General features: G+C 44.2%; 1 protein-coding gene across 2 annotated transcripts in view; it reads left to right on the top strand.

The window, feature by feature from the left end:
* The window catches only part of LOC149326761 (rho GTPase-activating protein 1-like), a 121,597-nt gene extending 104,187 nt beyond the window's left edge, over positions 1–17,410 (top strand). For both annotated transcript variants that reach the window (XM_089562444.1, XM_089562445.1), the window contains 3 exons: positions 2,521–2,649; positions 6,571–6,677; positions 8,312–17,410. In XM_089562444.1, coding sequence (XP_089418570.1) covers positions 2,521–2,649; positions 6,571–6,677; positions 8,312–8,482 — 407 coding nt within the window. In that variant the 3' untranslated portion in view covers positions 8,483–17,410. The remainder of the gene's footprint in view (positions 1–2,520; positions 2,650–6,570; positions 6,678–8,311) is intronic.
* The last annotated feature ends 1,250 nt before the right edge of the window (positions 17,411–18,660 follow it).

Below are 18,660 nucleotides of genomic sequence, written 5' to 3'. Positions count from 1 at the left end.
CGTAACATTATATTCCAGTACAGCCCTTTCAGGCGCTTGGTACACAACTGTGTAAGCGGCAAACTCGCAGCTTTTTCTGGGAAACTGGCGCACTTGACAGTGATTTCATTATTTCAGTCGAATTGAGCACCCTTCTTGTTGCAAATAGGTTGTTTTTTGGTACCATGTAGCGAATGCAGTAAGTAATATTTCACATAACAGTGAGCTAGGCAGCACTTTGCCCACCGTTTTTGTGCAGACAGATTTTGATGCGAGAGAAAACATTGATGTTTTTTGCTCAATTTCGAGCGTAATGTGAATCTTCGAAACACAAAGTGACCCCACGATCCCTAGGGTGCTTACCTGACACACGAGAACATTTCGATGGTGCTATTTCTAACAAATCTGACATTTTGTACGGAATTCTCCACATTGTTGTAAGAACTTACCTGCTGGTCCTTCACGTTCGAAAACTAGCACATTCTCTTTCTTGAGGCCTGAATATGCTACTTAGGTGAAAAAATAATTGATTTCGGTCAAAACAAAAAAATGGCGCCTGAAAGGGTTAAAATGAAGCAGCGTATAGTGGCACCCCATACTGCCTCATTGTGCCAGCACTTTAACAGTGCCAGTCTAGCTCTCTAAAACGGAAAAGTGCTCTAGTCTTTTTACAATGGCAGGCATGGTGATGCTACCTGCCATGTTCACAGGCAACTAGCTAGGACACACTCTTGTCTGCGGGGTGACTCAACTGTTGATGTGCGCAAGAAAGACAGCTGTGCCACCAAGGCAAAGTGTCTGCACGGAATAGACGAGTTCGCATGTCCCCCCTTAACCCGTTGAGGGTCGAATTATTTTGAAGAAAACTTTCCCAGGTGGTCAAATTACTTTATTGCGGATCTTGAATCTACAAAATGTATACAATCGAGAATAAATTGTAAAAAAAAATTGGGAACAGTACTTTGGTGACAGCATCACTCACAACTGGAAAATGTTCAATAGAATAGAATAGCAACGGTGATAAGCAAGCTATGAGCAGCACCAATAAAGATAGAAATCAACTTTCGCCGCCTCTGCAAAACAGTGCCCACAAAGAGAAAACACGTTTCGCGTGACTCCGTTGCGATCCCGCGGCGGAATCGAAACCGCGTAGGCGCGTTGCCACAGAGGGCGAGAATACCTCGCGAGCAACGGTGATAAGCAAGCTAAGAGCAGCACCAATAAAGATAGAAATCAACTTCGGCAGCCCCTGCAAGATAGTGCTGACAAAAAGAACACTCAAATTTCGCGCGACTCCGTTGCGATCACGCGGCGAAACCAAAACTACAAAAGGGGTGTTGCCGCAGTCTGTGCTGCCGCGCTAAAGCTAGACATAAGTTCTGCTTATCTCCGTAAGAAGGCAGCACAAAATTCAAACGCTTCTTGTAAGTCCTAAGAGGTGGCAGCACCCCCCCAGTGAGCACGCATTGTTCTTTTGGTGCAAAATTTCAAACGCAAGATCGAAACCGTACCCGTACGGCAAAGACCTTGCGGGACAGAAAACCGCCGCCGTACATATACGGCAAAAACCTTCAAAGGGTTAAAGGACCCCAGAACAGATTCGAAGACATCAAATACAATTTTTTTGTGCTACCTTTGTGTGAGGTGTGAAGGCTCTGTCTGCAGTTAACAGCGCAGCAAACATGGACACAAGGGAGACTAGACAACACAAGCCCTGACTTCAATTGAAATTTATTACGGGAAGGGAAGAATACATACATCATGAAAAACGAAACCGGCTTACAAGGCGCAAACTATCTGCGCACGTGTCCAACAACAAAAGCACTCTGGCCAGAGGGAGATAACCCTGGAAACATCATGATTTATGCTAACAATCGGGATAGGCACTCTCAAGGAAATCTGGGCAAGGCTTCAGGAACACTCAATTCCTGCAGTAATAACTCGTAAAAGTCGTCCATTGACCTTGCCCTGCGCCGTTTTTTGTGTGGTTGCAGCCCAGTGGTTTCTGGTACAGCCATTCTCTTTAGGCATAAGGACCAACAGGCAGGAGAAATAATGGAAGTGTATTGTATGCACAATTCAGGAGACACTTGCGTCTGTTAGCCATCAGTTGTGGCTTCTGGAATTGAACTGGATTTTCTCAAGCGTGCCTATCTCGATTGTCAGCGTGAATAAGGACACATCCAGGGTTATCTCCCTCTGGCCAGGGTGTTTTTGTTGTTGTTGGGCATGTGCACGTATGAGTATAGTTTGCACCTTGTATGCCGGTTTCGTTTTCGTTTGTTTTTTGTACGATTCGTGATGTATGTATTCTTCCCTTCCCGTAATAAATTTCAGCTGAAGTCAGTGCTTGTTTTGTCTAGCCTCCCTTTGTGTCCGTGTTTGCTGCGCTGTTGTGAAGCATGAATACATATACCAACTCTCCCAACATTCATGGCATTGCAGCCTTTTGTTAGGGGGCTGGCAGTGGCTGTCTACTGCCATTGTGTTTGGCCGTGCCCGCAGACTGGCGTGTCTAAGTCAGTGTGATGCACTGTGCAGGGAAGTACGTCAACTTTGATGCGTACAAGAACATCCACGTGGCGGCAGTCATCCTCAAGACCTTCCTCAGGGAGCTGGAGGAGCCCCTGCTGACCTTTGACCTCTACGATGACATCATGGGCTTCCAGGGTGGGCCTCTCTCTTTAAGGGGGAGGGACGAGGGTCTTGAAACTGACCTTTTTATTTATGGCTAGAATCTCATGACATTTTGCACACAGATGCGCTTTTCTCTTCTCGTCATCATCATTTATTCACCCTTAAGGGCCCCGGGGGGGCATTACATAAGGAGGGGGGGGGCAAACAGTAATCACAAGTCACAAAGAACAAAGTTGGGAGCATAAATTTAGACACATGTAGACACGGCTGTCAACACTTCAAAAGAAAAACAAGCGAGTAAGTAGGTAAACAAAAGAAAAAGGACCTTCAACAGGAATTATTAGGGTTAGAAATCAATCAACATCTGTTTAAATTTTAGCGAATTAACTTCATTCACAACACTGTGTCTGGAAGGACATTCCATTACATTCCAAAAATGTAATCATAATTGAGCTGGCGCCCTAAAATCTTACAAAGTCTAGAATGTAATTAGGTAATTTCTTACGCAGCTTTAATGGACTTTCTCAATGCAGTTTGTCACTTTTAATTACATGAATTCATAGCCAGAGAGTTCCCATACCCGGTGACACTCTTCATTTTTCTCTAAAGGCATGTCATCCTGATATGCTGTGTCAAGAGTAAAAGGTCGCAATATTTAACACTGCAACTCGTTAAGCTAATTGTAAATTGCTCTTTGTGTGTGGCTTAAACAAAAAAAGTAAGAATGTCACCGGGTATGGGAACTCTCTGGCTATCAATTCATGTAATTAAAAGCAACAAAATGCAATCAGAAATTCATTAAAGCTGCGTAACAAATTGCCTAATTACGCTCCAGAATTCAAGGTAACTTTTGGTCTAAAACCAGCAGCTCAATTATGATTGCACATTTGGAATCAGAAGAGAGAAACACATCAGTGTGCAAAATTTCATGAGATTCGAGCCATAAATAGAAAGGTCAGTTTTAAGACCCTCGTCCCCCCTTAATGACCATACTTATATCGAAGTGCACAGATTACCTGTGCAAGAAACCTGTTTTTTTTTTTTTTTTTTGTGGCCTTGTTTTCTGAACAACTGTTTTATGTGAAATTTAAGCTGATGCCATATTTTTTGCAAAAATGTTTTTTTTTTTGCAGCCAATTCTTGTTGACACCGACATGTGCTTCACAATCAAAACTTTAATATTTGCTCCCTCCATTTTATATGTGTGTGTGTTCTCTCAGACATTCATCATCATCATTTTTTACCCTTAAAGGGGCCCAGCAACGCTTTTTTCACATGCTTTAGATGATTTCTTCATGACCCACGGATACCGAATCAAAAAGAATTACTGGAATCGGTGCACTAGAATGCACTAGAAGGAATGAATTTTCAAAATACAAGCAAACAAAAAATTGCCCTCGACTCAAATTTTCCGGTCTTCTCTTTGCCGTTTCACTCACCCAATGACGACACGCGGCGAGACCAATCGAAACAGCGTGCACGAGCACGTCACCACAACGTCCCGGAAGATAGCTTCTCATCGTTTCCTGGTCGCTGAACACGTTTCCGTTGACGCTGGCGGCGTCGTTTCCATGGTTACAAGCACGTGGGCGCTAGACTGAGACGGAGCGAAGGAGCCGAAAGCTCCACTCTAGTACAGGCATGCTGTCGTTGCTCGAATCTAGAAAGCATCCTTTCAGGTAGCATGACTGTTTTTGTATTTTCTTGTGCGAACGTGAAGTAAGCCAAGCCTGCCCGCCGGCCAGCCTGGACGCCGGCAGACGGGATCCCGTCTGCCGGCGTCATAAAAACGAGCTAAAGAGTGTTCTTGACGTAAGTAATGAAGCCTGGGATAGGAAAATGATAAATATATCAGTTTTCTGGGTCACTGGCCAATACCGAGTTGCTGGTAAAAGGGACAACTGTGGCACGAGCGAATTTGTTGCGAGAACCGCCTCGCAGCTGCTTCTGACCCGACCGGGTCCGGCTCGACTGGCGCTCGCTAGCTCCGCTGCTGAGGGCCCTCAGCAGCGGAGCTAGCGGGCGTAGCGGAAATTGACCACGCTATTATTTTATTGCGAGATAATGCTGTTGACAGAAAAGCGGTGTGTAGAGTAGGCCTTTTATTATAGCGCGGGCGCCTTCCGAAGCGCCGGCCGCAGCGGCTTCGACGCGAAACGAGCTATATGCCTAGCGACGACCACGGCAGCCAGGCAGCAGCAGAGCTCGTCGCCCGAAGCGCCCGCGAGCGGTGCCGTTGCCGTAAGCTCACAACATAAGCAGGCATGCTTTGTCGCTGCTCGAGTATAGCTGGCAGTCTTTCTGATAACAAGGCGATCTTGTCTTTCCTTGCGATATTTGTTTACCAAGCCAAGCAGCGCTCAGGCACTGCTGCACGGCGGCGAAGTGCGGTTGTGGGCGGAGCTTGGGCAGAGCGGCGCAGCAGGAGGCCACGAAGTTCTTTGATGCAAAGTAATAGCCAGCACCTCTGGTGGGGCTTTTTTTTCTAACAAGCTTTGAAATGCTTTTGCGTAAGAAAAGATGCTAGTTTTTTTAAATTTAATATAAAAGGACACAACAAAACATAACATATTTTTGCTCATGAACACAATTAGCTTGTTATTAGTTGTTCATCCAATCATAATCGCACACCAGCTGAAGTCATATCCGCTGCAAAAATGCAAAAGACCACCGCTGTGTGCCGACGCCGTCAGTGCCATGATTTTGATTCTAGAGCAACTTAAAATATTAAATACTGAAATACTATGCGTGTTATGACCGGTGGTAATAGCGTTGCCATAACTCAACAATTACAACAAGGAAGCAAAACAATGCACTCAGATTATGGTGCAGGGCCCCTTTAAGGGCCCCAGGGGGCATTACATAGAAGGGTGGGAGGGGGGGGGGGGGGGGCAAACAGTAATCACAAGTCCCAAGAAACACCACACAAGTCACCTCTCGAACATTGGTGGTGATGGATTGCAGGATTAAGGGGGGCTTTCAGCTGAAATTTTTTATTTCTTGATGTGTTTCTATTAAATTTTTTTTGTGCATATTAGAAACAATTTTATGACCCCTCTGAAAAAATTTCACTGTTGTATCTCCTGAAAATTGTTTTGTGATATAAATTATGGGTCTAAATCTTGCGAAAATACTGCAAAGGTAAGAAAATGTGGCAGAAGCCTGGTTCAACATTTATTGCATTCCCTACTGGCATGCTACAGGTCAAGACATAATTTTTTTTTTTGCTCAGCACAAATTTTGGTTTTGAATTTTGTGATGCAGTGCCCGTTGGCATATCTAGAACGAGAAGAAAATTTGATACAAGAAATTTAAAATTCAAAATTTTTAAAACAAAGAATGTCTTGACCTGCACTATGGTCCAGCAATGCAACAAAACAAGCAGCGTCAAAATAGATAAAACAGTTGTGAAGAAATTATCTCCTCCACATGGTGTGTATCTAGGCAGGAAGCCGTGAAGGAGAAAAACACCTGTTCGAGTGTTTCCCTGCAATGCAGAGTTGCCTTACCTGGCAAAAATCTTTTCCAGCCCAACTGGTTTATGGAACAATTTCCAGTGGGTTCCAGTTGGAACCAACTGGAACCCAGATGGTTCCAATTGGAACCAGCTGGAAATTGTTTCATAAACCATTTGGGCTGGGAAAGATTTTCACAATTGGTTCACAAAACAAAGTTTTTGGGATACTTCCTGGTCAATTTCAGCAAACTTTGGGACAGCATAAAAGATGAAGCGTACAAGCGGATGCAGCAGTTGTAAAAAAAAATTATTTTGGGCCATTTTTAGGGATTTCAAAGCCACGTCCTCCCTTAAATGACTGCTGTCCTAATAGTGCTTCACTGCCCACTTACTGGCAGCATTGCAGCATCACTGAGTTGATTCATGTCAGTGTGTCGTCTTTGACTCCTTTGTGAGATACTGAACACAGCCCCTCCTCACATCCTCCGTGCTCCCAGAGCTGGACCAGTCAGAGAAGCTGGCGCAGGCGCGTGCCCTGCTCCTGGAGCGGCTGCCCGAGGACAACTACGAGCTCCTCAAGTACATCGTCGAGTTCCTGGCAAAGGTCAGCCCCCCATTGCTCCACGTGTCTGTACTGAGCTCCATTCAAAGATTTTCAAATCCAATTTTCTCGGAGGTAATTGTATCTTTTGCTGCTGGACGAACGCAGCACAAAAAGCCAGGGAATCAATTTTTACCCAGAGTGTTACTTGGATAGGGCTGTCCTTTATAAGACTTGAAACGACGTCTGAAAAGCACCTTGCTTGAAAAGCGAGGTGCTGGAAGCGGTAAGGGTATGCATCTACTTAGGTCAGGTAGTGACCACTGATCCGGACCATGAGAGGGAAATAACTAGAAGAATAAGAATGGGGTGGAGCGCATATGGCAGGTTCTCTCAGATCATGAATGGCAGTTTGCCAATATCCCTCAAGAGAAAAGTATACAACAGCTGTATCCTACCAGTACTCACCTATGGGGCAGAAACGTGGAGGCTAACAAAGAGGGTACAGCTTAAGTTAAGGACAACGAAGCGAGCTATGGAAAGGAAAATGATAGGTGCAACGTTAAGAGATCAGAAGAGGGCGGAGTGGGTGAGGGAACAAAACAAAGAGAAGGCAAACCTAGCAGGGGGCGGCAGAAAGTTAGGTGGGCGAATGTGATTAAGAAGCTTCGCAACTGGCAAAGAAGGACAGGGTTAATGGGAGAGACATGGGAGGGAGGCCTTTGCCCTGCAGTGGGTGTAGTCAGGCTGATGATGATGATGATAAGGGGCAAGCTCTCTGCGTGTTTCACATGCATACAAAGGGTAGAATTGCTCTCAGAATCGTTCTAGAAGTTTAATGGCATCACTCTTAAGCTGCTTTGGCCATTGGTTTCGTGAGAAAACGAGGTGCACATTTGTACCATTGACTTCTTGAGAAGACCTCCAATGTGGTACATATCTGTGAGACGGTTTAGACCATGTGTAAGATTACACTTCCGTCATTAAGACAAGATTACATGGTCTTATTTGCTTCATGCAAGCAAGCCCTGGTGTTTCCTTTCCTTGCTGATTGCACCTAGACAGATCGGGCCTCAAATGTGGTACATATCTGTGAGATGGGTTAGACCATGTTTAAGATTACACTCGGGTCATTAAGACAAGATTACATGGTCTTATTTGCGTCGTGCAAGCTAGCCCTGGTGTTCCCTTTCCTTGCTGATTGCACCTAGACAGATCGGTCCTCAAATGTGGTACATATCTGTGAGATGGGTTAGACCATGTGTAAGATTACTCTCCCGGCATTAAGATAAGATTACATTGTCTTATTTGCTTCATGCAAGTGAGCCCTGGTGTTTCCTTTCCTTGCTGATTGCACCTGAACAGATCGGTTGACATGGCCGGCGTGGTGGCTCAGTGGTTATGGTGCTCGGCTGCTGATTCGAAAGACGCGGGTTCGATCCCGGCCGCGGCAGTTGAATTTTTTTGGAGGAGAAATTCTAGAGGCCCGTGTACTGTGCAACGTCAGTGCACGTTGAAGAACCCCAGGTGGTCGAAATTTCCGGAGCCCTCCACTACGGCGTCTCTCATAGCCTTAGTCACTTTGGGACGTTAAACCCCATAAACCAAACCAAACCAGATCGGTTGACAAGCTTGATTGGCTGCACCTTTGGAATGCCATTAATGTTCTCCCTGTTCCGAACCCGCCTGTTGTGCAGGTGATAGACCGGAGCGACCTGAACAAGATGACGGCCTCCAACCTGGCGATTGTCTTTGGGCCCAACCTGCTGTGGTCCCGTCAGGAGCAGGCGTCCCTGAGCTCCATCACCCACATCAACCAGTTCACCGAGTACATCCTGCGCAACCAGCACCTGCTCTTCACCAAGTGAGCCGCTGGGCGGCCCACCCCAAAGATGATCCGCCACACCAGTGTCGCTCGCCACTGTGCTGCCCACGTGTCGAGACATTCCGCTGCGCGGGAACTGAGCCACTCGTTCTCTCGGCCGTGTCGTGTTTGCCCAAATCCTTGCAAACCTCTGGATGAGCGGGCGCTTGTTAGTTGTTGAGAGCTGTGAACAGTGCTGTTTTTTGGTTGGACCGTTCTGCGAAGGTCCCCGCTGAGTAGTTGAAAATATTTGGTTTAGCAAGCTGTTTCATGACCTGCGGGCGTTTAAGGGGGAAGAGGGTCTCAGAAGTAAACTTTTATCAATGAAGTCACAGCTATGAAATCTTCAGGGAACATGCGTTTTTGCATGCTGATTCCAAATTTTATGTGCAAGAAGTCTTCTGCAATATGTTAGATAACTTTTGCCGACGGTTTTGAAAGAAATTCTACCACAGGGAACTCATTAGATTGCATGACATCGAGCTGTGCAATAATGGTAAAGTTATCATCCTGCCTTTTATAGAAGGTCAGTTATGGGATTTTGAAATCATCAGTTTCTTCTCATCTGTGAAGTGGCAAATTCAAAACCCTGTAACTCAACTTCTATGATAGGCAGGATAATAATTTTGCCTTGATTGCGTACTTTGATGTCAAGACAAGCCAAAGGCATGCGTCCTAGCAAGTTTCCTGCAGCGAAATTTATTGAAGGCTGTTGGCAAAAAGTTGCATAGCATATTGCATAAGTGCACAAGGACTTGTTATACATAAAATTAAATCACGTATTTGAAATCGGCGCGCAAAAATACATGTTTTTTGGAGATTCCATTATTGCGACTTCATTAACAAATTTTTTTTTTCTAAGACCAGCTTCCCCCGTTAAATGAACAGGTTAGGTCAAAACTCCAGGAGCAGAGCTCTGCAACTGATGCAGTCCAAGACCTCCGACACTCTCTATGTCATTCTTTGCACACTTGAGGGCTCTGTGCTTCACAGGCTAGCCGTGGCCATTCATCTATAATGCAGTCTACACTAGTGCGTCTTCAGCCTTGTTTGATAACTGCGTGGCGGGGTCAGGATCCAGTCCCCCACTCGTCGTCCATTTTGTTTGTTGGGATTCAACCGTCCTGCGCCATACCAGCTTGTTGTTGTCTGTGTTCAACTACTGACATCATACGCAGCCGTCACGCACAATCGGGGGGTGCTCAGTGAATCCAGTAATCGCACAGAACTGCCATCCTCGTGGATAGGTGCAGCCAGGGAGTATCGACTATGTGGCACAAAACACCCACAGGCTCCCAACAACAACAGTATGGACTAATGCCTGTTATCAACTACTACGTAGAACGTGTTGTCGAGCTAGTTGGTTCAATACTTCAGACATGATAGTTGAGCGAAACACACACAGGACAGGGTACAGGACTAGCACAAACTTACAACTGATTTTATTCAATGGACACAGCACATATGCACTCTTTTTTCTTCACAAATACGTGCTGTGTCCGTTGAATAAAATCAGTAGTAAGTTTGCGCTCGTCCCGTACCCTGTCTTGTGTGTGTGTGTGTGTGTTTCGCACAACCATCATGTCTGAAGAAATCAACTACTACCTTTCTTCGTTCAGCTGCATGGCGATTCATAGGAAGCCATCATCACATGACAAAGGCAACACAAGTGGCTAATAATGATGTCTTTGTTTTATACTGCGGACAGTTTAGCATACAGGCATCATTATCAGCCACTTGCAGTATCGCTTTGTTTGGGTTTGTTACATTACGATGGCTCCTTATTAACTGCTGCATCGTTGAACACGTAAAGGTGCTTAGCGGGCACCAGTCCATTTGGTTCTTGTATCATAGCCCCGTATGTTTTGCACTTAGCAGTCAGTACGATTTTTGACCAAACCATACTTGCGATCTAGCAGTCTGGGACGTCTACCTGACATGCCAGAGTTGTGGAACTTGTGAGAATCTCATCAGCCTTTCTGGCGTAAGAAGAGTGCTGAAGAGGCAGGGCAAAGATGAGAACTTGCAAAAGTAGGGAGCGTCTGGTACTGTGAAAATTGATGTTCGAGGCGAGACTGAAAGCAACCTTGCGTAGAGTGTTGTTGTTGACACCGTGTGCAAGAAACTGTGCAGTACTATGTGTTAGGAAAAGAGAATGAGAGGAAGCACTGTACAGGTGGCCAGAAGGGTCATAGAAGAACAGTGCTGAAGGCATTTAAAAGGAGCTAGTACTGAAAAAACACAGCACACAGTGTCAGGATGGGCCTGGAAAGAGTGCAGAGCCAGGCTGTTTGTGGGAACATTAAGGGGGTATGTGGCTTTCAACGCCATTTTCGAAATTTTTTAATGAATTCTGATTAAACTTTTTCTTCACATCGTTAATGCTTTCTAATTTAATTGCATAAAATTTCAGCATTATATCTGGATAACTTTTTTTTTTAATGAAAATTTTTTCTCTTCACCTTGTGAAATAGCTGCAGACCAGATTAACAGAAGGTTGGCCCAACATTCACTGCATTTCTGCGTACATGCTATGCATGATGACATTCTTAGATATTTTTTTTTTCCACGCCACATTTTTTTCTTCTTTTTACAAAGCAGTTGGCGCATACATGTCTAAAATGTAAACGTGATGTCACACCAAAAATGTATAATTTATTATATTGGGAAAGCAAGAATGTCATCGCATAGAGCGGAGTTCTTTGAGTGAACAAAACAAACAGGATCAAAAAACAAAATGGTCATTGAGAAATCGGCTGCACAAATGTGTGCATCCAGTCAGGAGAAAACTAGAAAGGAGAAAAACAACGATTTTTCGAGCATTTCCATGATATGCAGTGCCACCGTGGCAAACGAAACAATTTTTTAGAGTACCTCTACTTCCCGGTGGATTTCAGCAATGAAATTTCAGAGCAAGATAGAAAACAAACCATACGAGCAAAGACAGCGATTAAAAAACAATTTTTTTTTTTTTTTTGCTATTTATCGCCGTTTGAAAGCAACGTCCCCCCTTAAGTCACCTCAAGCTGCTGTAACATTGTCTCAAGACATATTTCTGCATCTGCCGTCTCGCCAAAGGGCGTGTAATGTAATGCAAGTCAAAAAAACAAATTATGTATGCACTCGCTGTTTATTCATTTATTTTTGCTGGTTCTACAGGTCCCACGCTTCAATAAATGGGAGTGCATTTGGGGAAAAATTTCAGTGTCCTCTAAATTATCACGTAACTTGTTGTGGGCAGATGGGGGAAATGTCGCAAAAGCGCTGAGAAGTTTTCTGGTGTCTCGACAGTTGGCGCAAGACCTGTGGCTTGTTATTCCTTGGAGGTGCTTATTGTGTGTAAGCGTGCATAACACGGTAACACACTTACTGCAACTTGACGAGTGAAGCTTGGAGAGTCACGTGATCAGGAGAGACTGACATAGTTACGTAGTTAATACCTGTCATACGTTGAGGCCTCATGCCTTGTGCCATCTTGCCATGTTTTCACCGATACGAGTGGTGAAAAGAAAAGTTTAGGATAGGGAAACGTGTTTGTGTGCTCTTCATTAGTGACTGCTAAGTGGTCCCAACAAGAGAAGATGCGTGCTTTCTAGCGCAGCATCAGGACCAAGTTTCTGCACCGACATTTGGAATATCAGTTAATGCATAAACGCCTGCTCATTCAAAACAAACTTAGCTTGTCTGCCTGTGTTCGTTAGTGTTCATACGTGGCCACGTTTATGATGTTCGGTCCTTAGTGTGACCGGAACACCCTTGTCGAGTTTGCATTGCTGTTTGAGCCACAGCCTTGGAAGAAACCACTTCAAAAGGCTTGAAAAGAGATACAAACAGCTCCTGTGGTGGTGCCAGTACTTTGTGGTTTACAAATGATTACTTGAATTGTAGGTAGACAAGTTTTAAAACTGAAATTATTTCACAGAACCTCATTAAATGATTAGACATAACATCACTTGATTCCCTGATTTGCCAGACAGATTGTCTCGCAGTTAACATTTGAATGTAAGCAAATGAATTGCCACTAGTGGTACTCATATCCATACCAGAATTGTGCTGGTAACGAATTAGCTATGTTAATTGGTTAACTGCTTTTGCTCATTTCACGTTTCCCCTTTGCTCTGCTACTTGCAGCCAGGCCGTCCAAAAAGTGCAATCTCTGCCATTGACATGTTGGTGAAACAAAGTGTCTGCATGTTGATGACCGGTCATTTTAAATTGAAACTTGAATTGAATTGAAATTGAATTGAACAACAGTTTTGAATCGGTTTCCAGGTTGTGGCACCCATTTGTCATTGCCAAATTTGTTGACTTGGCATGGCTCGTTCTTTCCGCCAGTTGTCCCAGTGTCTTCTATGGCTGCAATGGTGGGTTCTGAGTTTGTCTGTGTTTACAAGCTGCAGATCTGTGTTCGTTAAACTGTTCACTTACGACTCTCACCTTGCCGGAAAGGACCAGTTGGAATTGGCCAGAGCACATTTGGAGCCTACTGGGACCTAAATGATTCCACTTGGTTTCCAATCTGTTCCAGTTGTGCTTCTGCCTGTGCCCAAATGGAGAGCTGCGTGTGAGACTGGAGTTTGCTCGAGGCATAAAAGCAGCGGATAGAAAGATGGCATCCACAGCATGCGTGCATCCTGTTCGTTCCCTGCTTCTTCCCTGCCTTGGGCAAGCAAACACGCACAGCTAGCCTGGGCTTTCTTGTGACGCTAGCAGAATTGCTTGTCCTGCTAAAAAGATAGCTTCGTCCGATTGCGTAACTGATCCCAAGATGGCCGCAAGTGCACAGTACTGGATGCCAGTTTCTGTTAGCAGATGTCGCTGGAGTTTACTTGTTGGAAGAGTCCAGAAGGCAAGGTAAAGCGAAGAGAAGAATTAACAAATCGATGGATCTGTCCACATATCACACACGTCCATAAGTTGCCGTTACCCTACTTACAACAAATACTCTTTAGCTGTCATTCGCACTGTTAAAACGACATCAGCACTTTTGTGAAATGTCCGAGGCTCAAGTTTTCCAGAATGTTTCCAGAAACGGCTAGAAGTGTGCTTTTGAAGTCTGGCGTACGTAACACCGTTCAGGTGTAGCGAGTGACTGTATCACTTGCATCACTTCGTAAAACACGCACAAAGTTATTAAGCACAGTGCAGTTTTTCCCCAGATGTGGTGCTTTGATCTTTGCATTAGCCAGCTTTCACGCAGTTCGTCAAGCTGCCAACATTGGATCAGTACTGGCTTGCCATACTAATGGAAGTCTCCTCCCTGAATTGGTAGCTTGTTAGCACCACTATTTCACACTCAGGTTGGCATTCTTCAGACTTGAGTTTTTACCGAAATCTAGTGTGTGGGCTGTGCCTGTCTGGTTCATTCAGAATCACTCAAGTTATTTAGTTGGCAGGCTTAATTCCCCCGTTTAAAATTTGTGCAGAGGAAAGAACCACAGTGCCGTCCACTGAAAATGCATATGCTTTGCCAGTGGCAGGCCTTAACTTATTTACCGTATTTACTCGCGTACTATAGGTCAACCATGAATATAGGTCGACCCCTATACATTGGGCTCACCAAGAAATAAAAAAAATTATATGAATATAAGTCGACCCATACCTTTTGAAAAACATGCACATGCGACGTAGGACAAACACACAGTTCATCTAACTTTAATCTCTGAAAAGCTAGCAAATGTACAGAAACCTAGGCATGTGCAGAAAAAAACCTGCTGTGCAATCAACAGAACCATTCAAGATATGAAATCTCAGCTTCAAAAAGGTTCACAGATGTATCGCTGACACAACTTTTTCCTCTTTTTATTATGTGGTACGCCTCCGAAACCTCCCGTGCTTTGCTAAAGCCGCTCCTGCCCAGAACGGCAAAATATACTGCTTTCTAAGCTGTCTACCACGATAAGTCCACATAAATAAGCAAAAGAGCAATGCGGGTACACACAGCAATTCACTGTGTGCACCCCCATGATGATGGAGACCTGCGTCTCGAATGTAGGTCGAGGTTCTTTGGTCACGAATATAGGTCGATAACTAATAATGGGCAACATTTCTGAAAAAAAAAAAAAGGTTGACCTATATGCGAGTAAATATGGTATTCTTTGTCCAATGCCGCTGCAAACAATCGGTCAGCTGATTTATTTCTGGCCTAACATGTGCATAACATCTTGAACTTTCACTGAAAACCTGCCTCTGCAAGTATGAAATTTGTGCATGAAGAAGTTTTAGGCAGGAGAGGCGTTCAGTCCAATTTTAGCTGGCAGTCAAAAAGGTGTCAGTTTTCCGCTTGAAGAATTCGTTTCACAGTACTGCATCTCCAACTTGCATGCAAAAAAATAAGGACCCTCACAAAATAACTACGCATTGATCATTCTTAACCCTTTCAGGCGCTATTTTTTGTTTTGACTGAAATCGATTATTTTTTCACCTAAGTAGTATATTCAGGCCTCAAGAAAGGGAATTTGTTAGTTTTTGAACATGACAGACCAGCAGGTAAGTTTTTACAACGATGTGGAGAATTCCGTACAAAGTGGCAGATTTGTTGGAAATAGTACCATCGAAATGTTCTCGTGTGTCAGGTGAACACCCTAGGGATCGTGGAATCACTTTGTGTTTTGAAGATGCACATTACACTTGAAATTGAGCAAAAACAATCGATGTTTTCACTCATGGCAAAATCTGTCTGCGCAAAAACGCCGGACAAAGTGCTACAAAGGCCGCCGCGGTGGCTCAGTGGCTATGGTGCTCGGCTGCTGTCCCGAAAGACGCGGGTTCGATCCCGGCCGCGGTGGCTGGAATTTCTTTGGAGGAGAAATTCTAGAGGCCCGTGTACTGTGCGATGTCAGTGCACGTTAAAGAACCCCAGGTGGTCGAAATTTCCGGAGCCCTTCACTACGGCGTCTCTCATAGCCTCAGTCGCTTTGGGACGTTAAACCCCATAAACCAAACCAAACCAAAGTGCTACCTAGCTCACTCTTATGTGAAATATTTTTTACTGCGTTCGCTACATGGTACCAAAAAAGCAACTAATTTGCAACAAGAAGGTACTCAATTTCAAGTACTCAATTTGACTGAAATGATGAAATCACTGTTAGGTGCTTCAGTTTCTCAGATAAAGCTGTAAGTTTTCCAGTTACACAATTGTGTACAAAGCGCCTGAAAGGGTTAAACTCCGACAGCGTCTCGCCTCCGTCTTCAGCCGTTTGTCTAGGCTTCATCCGATTTCGTCGTTAGCACACTTTTTTGCAGCTGGCCATACCAGCTACCCCTGCCAAATGTATCTCGAGCTATTGCGAGCAAAGATTAAAGCCTCTCTGTCTTTTTTTTTCTTTCCCCAGCATTTTGATTCTTCAACCTGACAGGCGCATAAACATTTCAGGGACACACCACTAAGCAGTGGGAAGCCTAAGTATGATTCTCAGAAGCGAAGAACAGTTTTTCATAAGGGTTTCAAATCTCGCGCATGCAGTTTTTTCTGCTGTGTAGGTTACCCAGGGTTACCCAAGCTCCCCAGATTACCCAAGGACTATGCTTCGGGTGTCAACATCGTTTGTTAAGTCTGTGAGGTGGCTTCTTTGCAGAATCACGGCCTGTGTAGTGTTAAATTTTTTTTTCCCCCCAAGTCATACACGTGGCTAAAAAAACCGGCCTCTTGAATGCTGAACATGTTTTCCCCGTCCCATTGAGTGTGTTGCCTTGCAGTGTCTCATTTTAGAAACTGCAGACAGTGTAATCTCGGAGTTGGGGGAGCCCGTCTTTTTTTGTTTTGTTTTTGCTCTGCTTTTCCTTGATGTGTACATAACGCGTATGAACTGTTATATGTGCAAACTGTGAAAGAGCCCGCCGCTTTCTGTTTGCTCACTTTTTTTTTCTTCTAGTCACCAATAATAGGCAGGAACCAAGTCTGGGACTGTTTTCTTTAACATATCTGTGCACACTTTGTTGGGAATGTGCGCCGTTTTCTGTGCATAACACTCTCCTTCCGTGGCTGTGAATATAATCGGATGTGTTTTGTTGCTCTCTGCATAATGTGCAATTCAGGTCCATACTTATAGCTGTATGTATAAATATATTTACTGTATTGAATTTTACGTTAACTGTAGACCGTAGGTGTACGATAAATGCCATGAGAGAAAGCTGAGCACTGTGTGCGTGTGTGTATGAAAATGTCTATGGTGCTCTGGGTGTCTCCGGTGCGAGTGTTGATAGTTTTTAATCAGCGGCTGCAAAACTGCATAGTTTCAGATCTGCCAAGTCTAGTTGTAGTAGCAGATTTATGGAGGGGATTCCCCTTCCACCTTTCACCCTCGAGCGAGAAATTTTACATACCGTGTGTAGTGGAAATAAATGCACGCAGTAGAATGCTTTTCTCAGCTAAACGGGTGAATTGTTTGAGCTCAAATTTAGCACAGAAATGGCATTTTTATTTATTTATTCAAAGTACCTACAGCGCCCATGAGGCATTATTGTAGGGGGGTCATTACTATATACAATTACAAATGCAAAGAAGATATTGGAAAACATGTCAGCAAGGATAACACAACATATTAAAAGAAGACTAAATGGTCGGCAGTATTGTTTCATGCTACGTTTGTTCAGATTACTAGCCTGAATCGATCAAAAAAAGTTGCATATTCGCATCGTTTGTGGCAACGGCGAAGGTGATTATGTCGTTCTGCCAGTGATAGCACCGGTGGCGCCATCTCGTTTGTCGACCATGAAGATTCGGCAGATGGGGGGATTGCGGTATGTTTGAAGCAAGGTCTTGGTGTGAAGACTCTCCTTCACCAAAGAATTGAAACTTAGTGGAGTTTTCGCTAAACTATGTTTATTTTGATCACCAATAAAGCAGTTAAAAAAGTGTTTTCAAACCTTTGCAAAACAACCCGACCCCCCCCTCCCTTGCCGAAGCTTCACGGCCGACAAACGAGATGGCGTCACCGGTGCTGACAGAACGGCGTGGTTTCCTTCGCCGTTGCTGCAGACGATGCGAATATGCAACTTTTTTTTATCGATTCAGGCAAGTAACCCAAACAAATGTAGTATGACGAAGGGGAGGCAAGTGCGCGAAAAGGACGATCACGAGAGAAGACGACAGGACGGGACGTCCTGTCTCTTCTCTCATGATCATCCTTTTCGCGCACTTGCCTTCCCTTCGTCATGAACCAACTCGCCCAACAACGTATCCTGCTGAAATGTAGCATGACACAATTCTGCCGCCCAAATGCCATTTCTGTGCGAAATTTGAGCTCGAACAATCCACCCGTTTAGCTGGGAGAAGCATTCTACTGCGTGCATTTATTTGCGCAACACACTTCAGAGAAACCACGCTGAACCGCATTTTTGCAGCGGAAAAAAAAAAGTCCAAGAAATATATTGTTCAAAAGGGATTGCCTCCTCGAAGAGTGACCCCTAAGCCTGCCCCTGTCTAGTTGATTCCTCTTCTTGGAAGCCACACGAGATCTGTAGAGTTTTACATTTCCCATGTGTATACCAGGTGTGTGCTTTTGTGTGCATTGTTTCATCTGCTGTGCTGCTCTGTGGTTTCGCCGTGCGCACCCGTGGAGGTGTTCAGCACACTGCTCATTCAGGGACCTTTATATTGAATCCAGCTGTTTACTAAATTTTATTCGTATGTACTAATCGTAATCACTGATCAGCCTCACAGAAAAGCACGAAATCCTACTTACAGTGAATATCTTGTGTAAATAAGTGTGAGATAACAGTAAGCAGTTTTTTTTTTTTGCAGTTTGGCAAATAAAAGAAAATACTGAGTGTGCAAGATAGGGTTTATAAATTCAGCAAGAAAAGGCTTTCACAACTCATAGTACTTCAGTCAAGGTGAATATAAATATGAATATTATTAGTTCCCTTTAACAGCCTCGTAATGCAGCAGATTGGAAATCCATATGTATATGAAAGGAGTTATTTACATAAATGTTGCTAAACATTGGTTTGTTCTGTGTTTGTGTAGTTCTAAGGTCACATTTTATAATTTGTCGACAGTCTCTGTTGTAACTTGCCAAAGGAAACAAAATTAGCATAATCACAAGCATCCGCATTCATCTACTTGCCCTATTTCTTGGTAAAGTACCTCTTGAAATGCAAAAAAAAAAAACATCTTCATTTGCTAACATCGCACAAGATGCGAAACACTTTAGCCAATTGGTTGAGGGTGCTTGGTAC

Source organism: Amblyomma mixtum, chromosome 10 (assembly GCF_055824585.1).
Source record: "Amblyomma mixtum isolate Tamu chromosome 10, ASM5582458v1, whole genome shotgun sequence".
NCBI lineage: Eukaryota > Metazoa > Arthropoda > Arachnida > Ixodida > Ixodidae > Amblyomma > Amblyomma mixtum.
The sequence above is the reverse complement of the archived record's forward strand: the minus strand, read 5'-3'. Positions and strand labels throughout refer to the sequence as shown.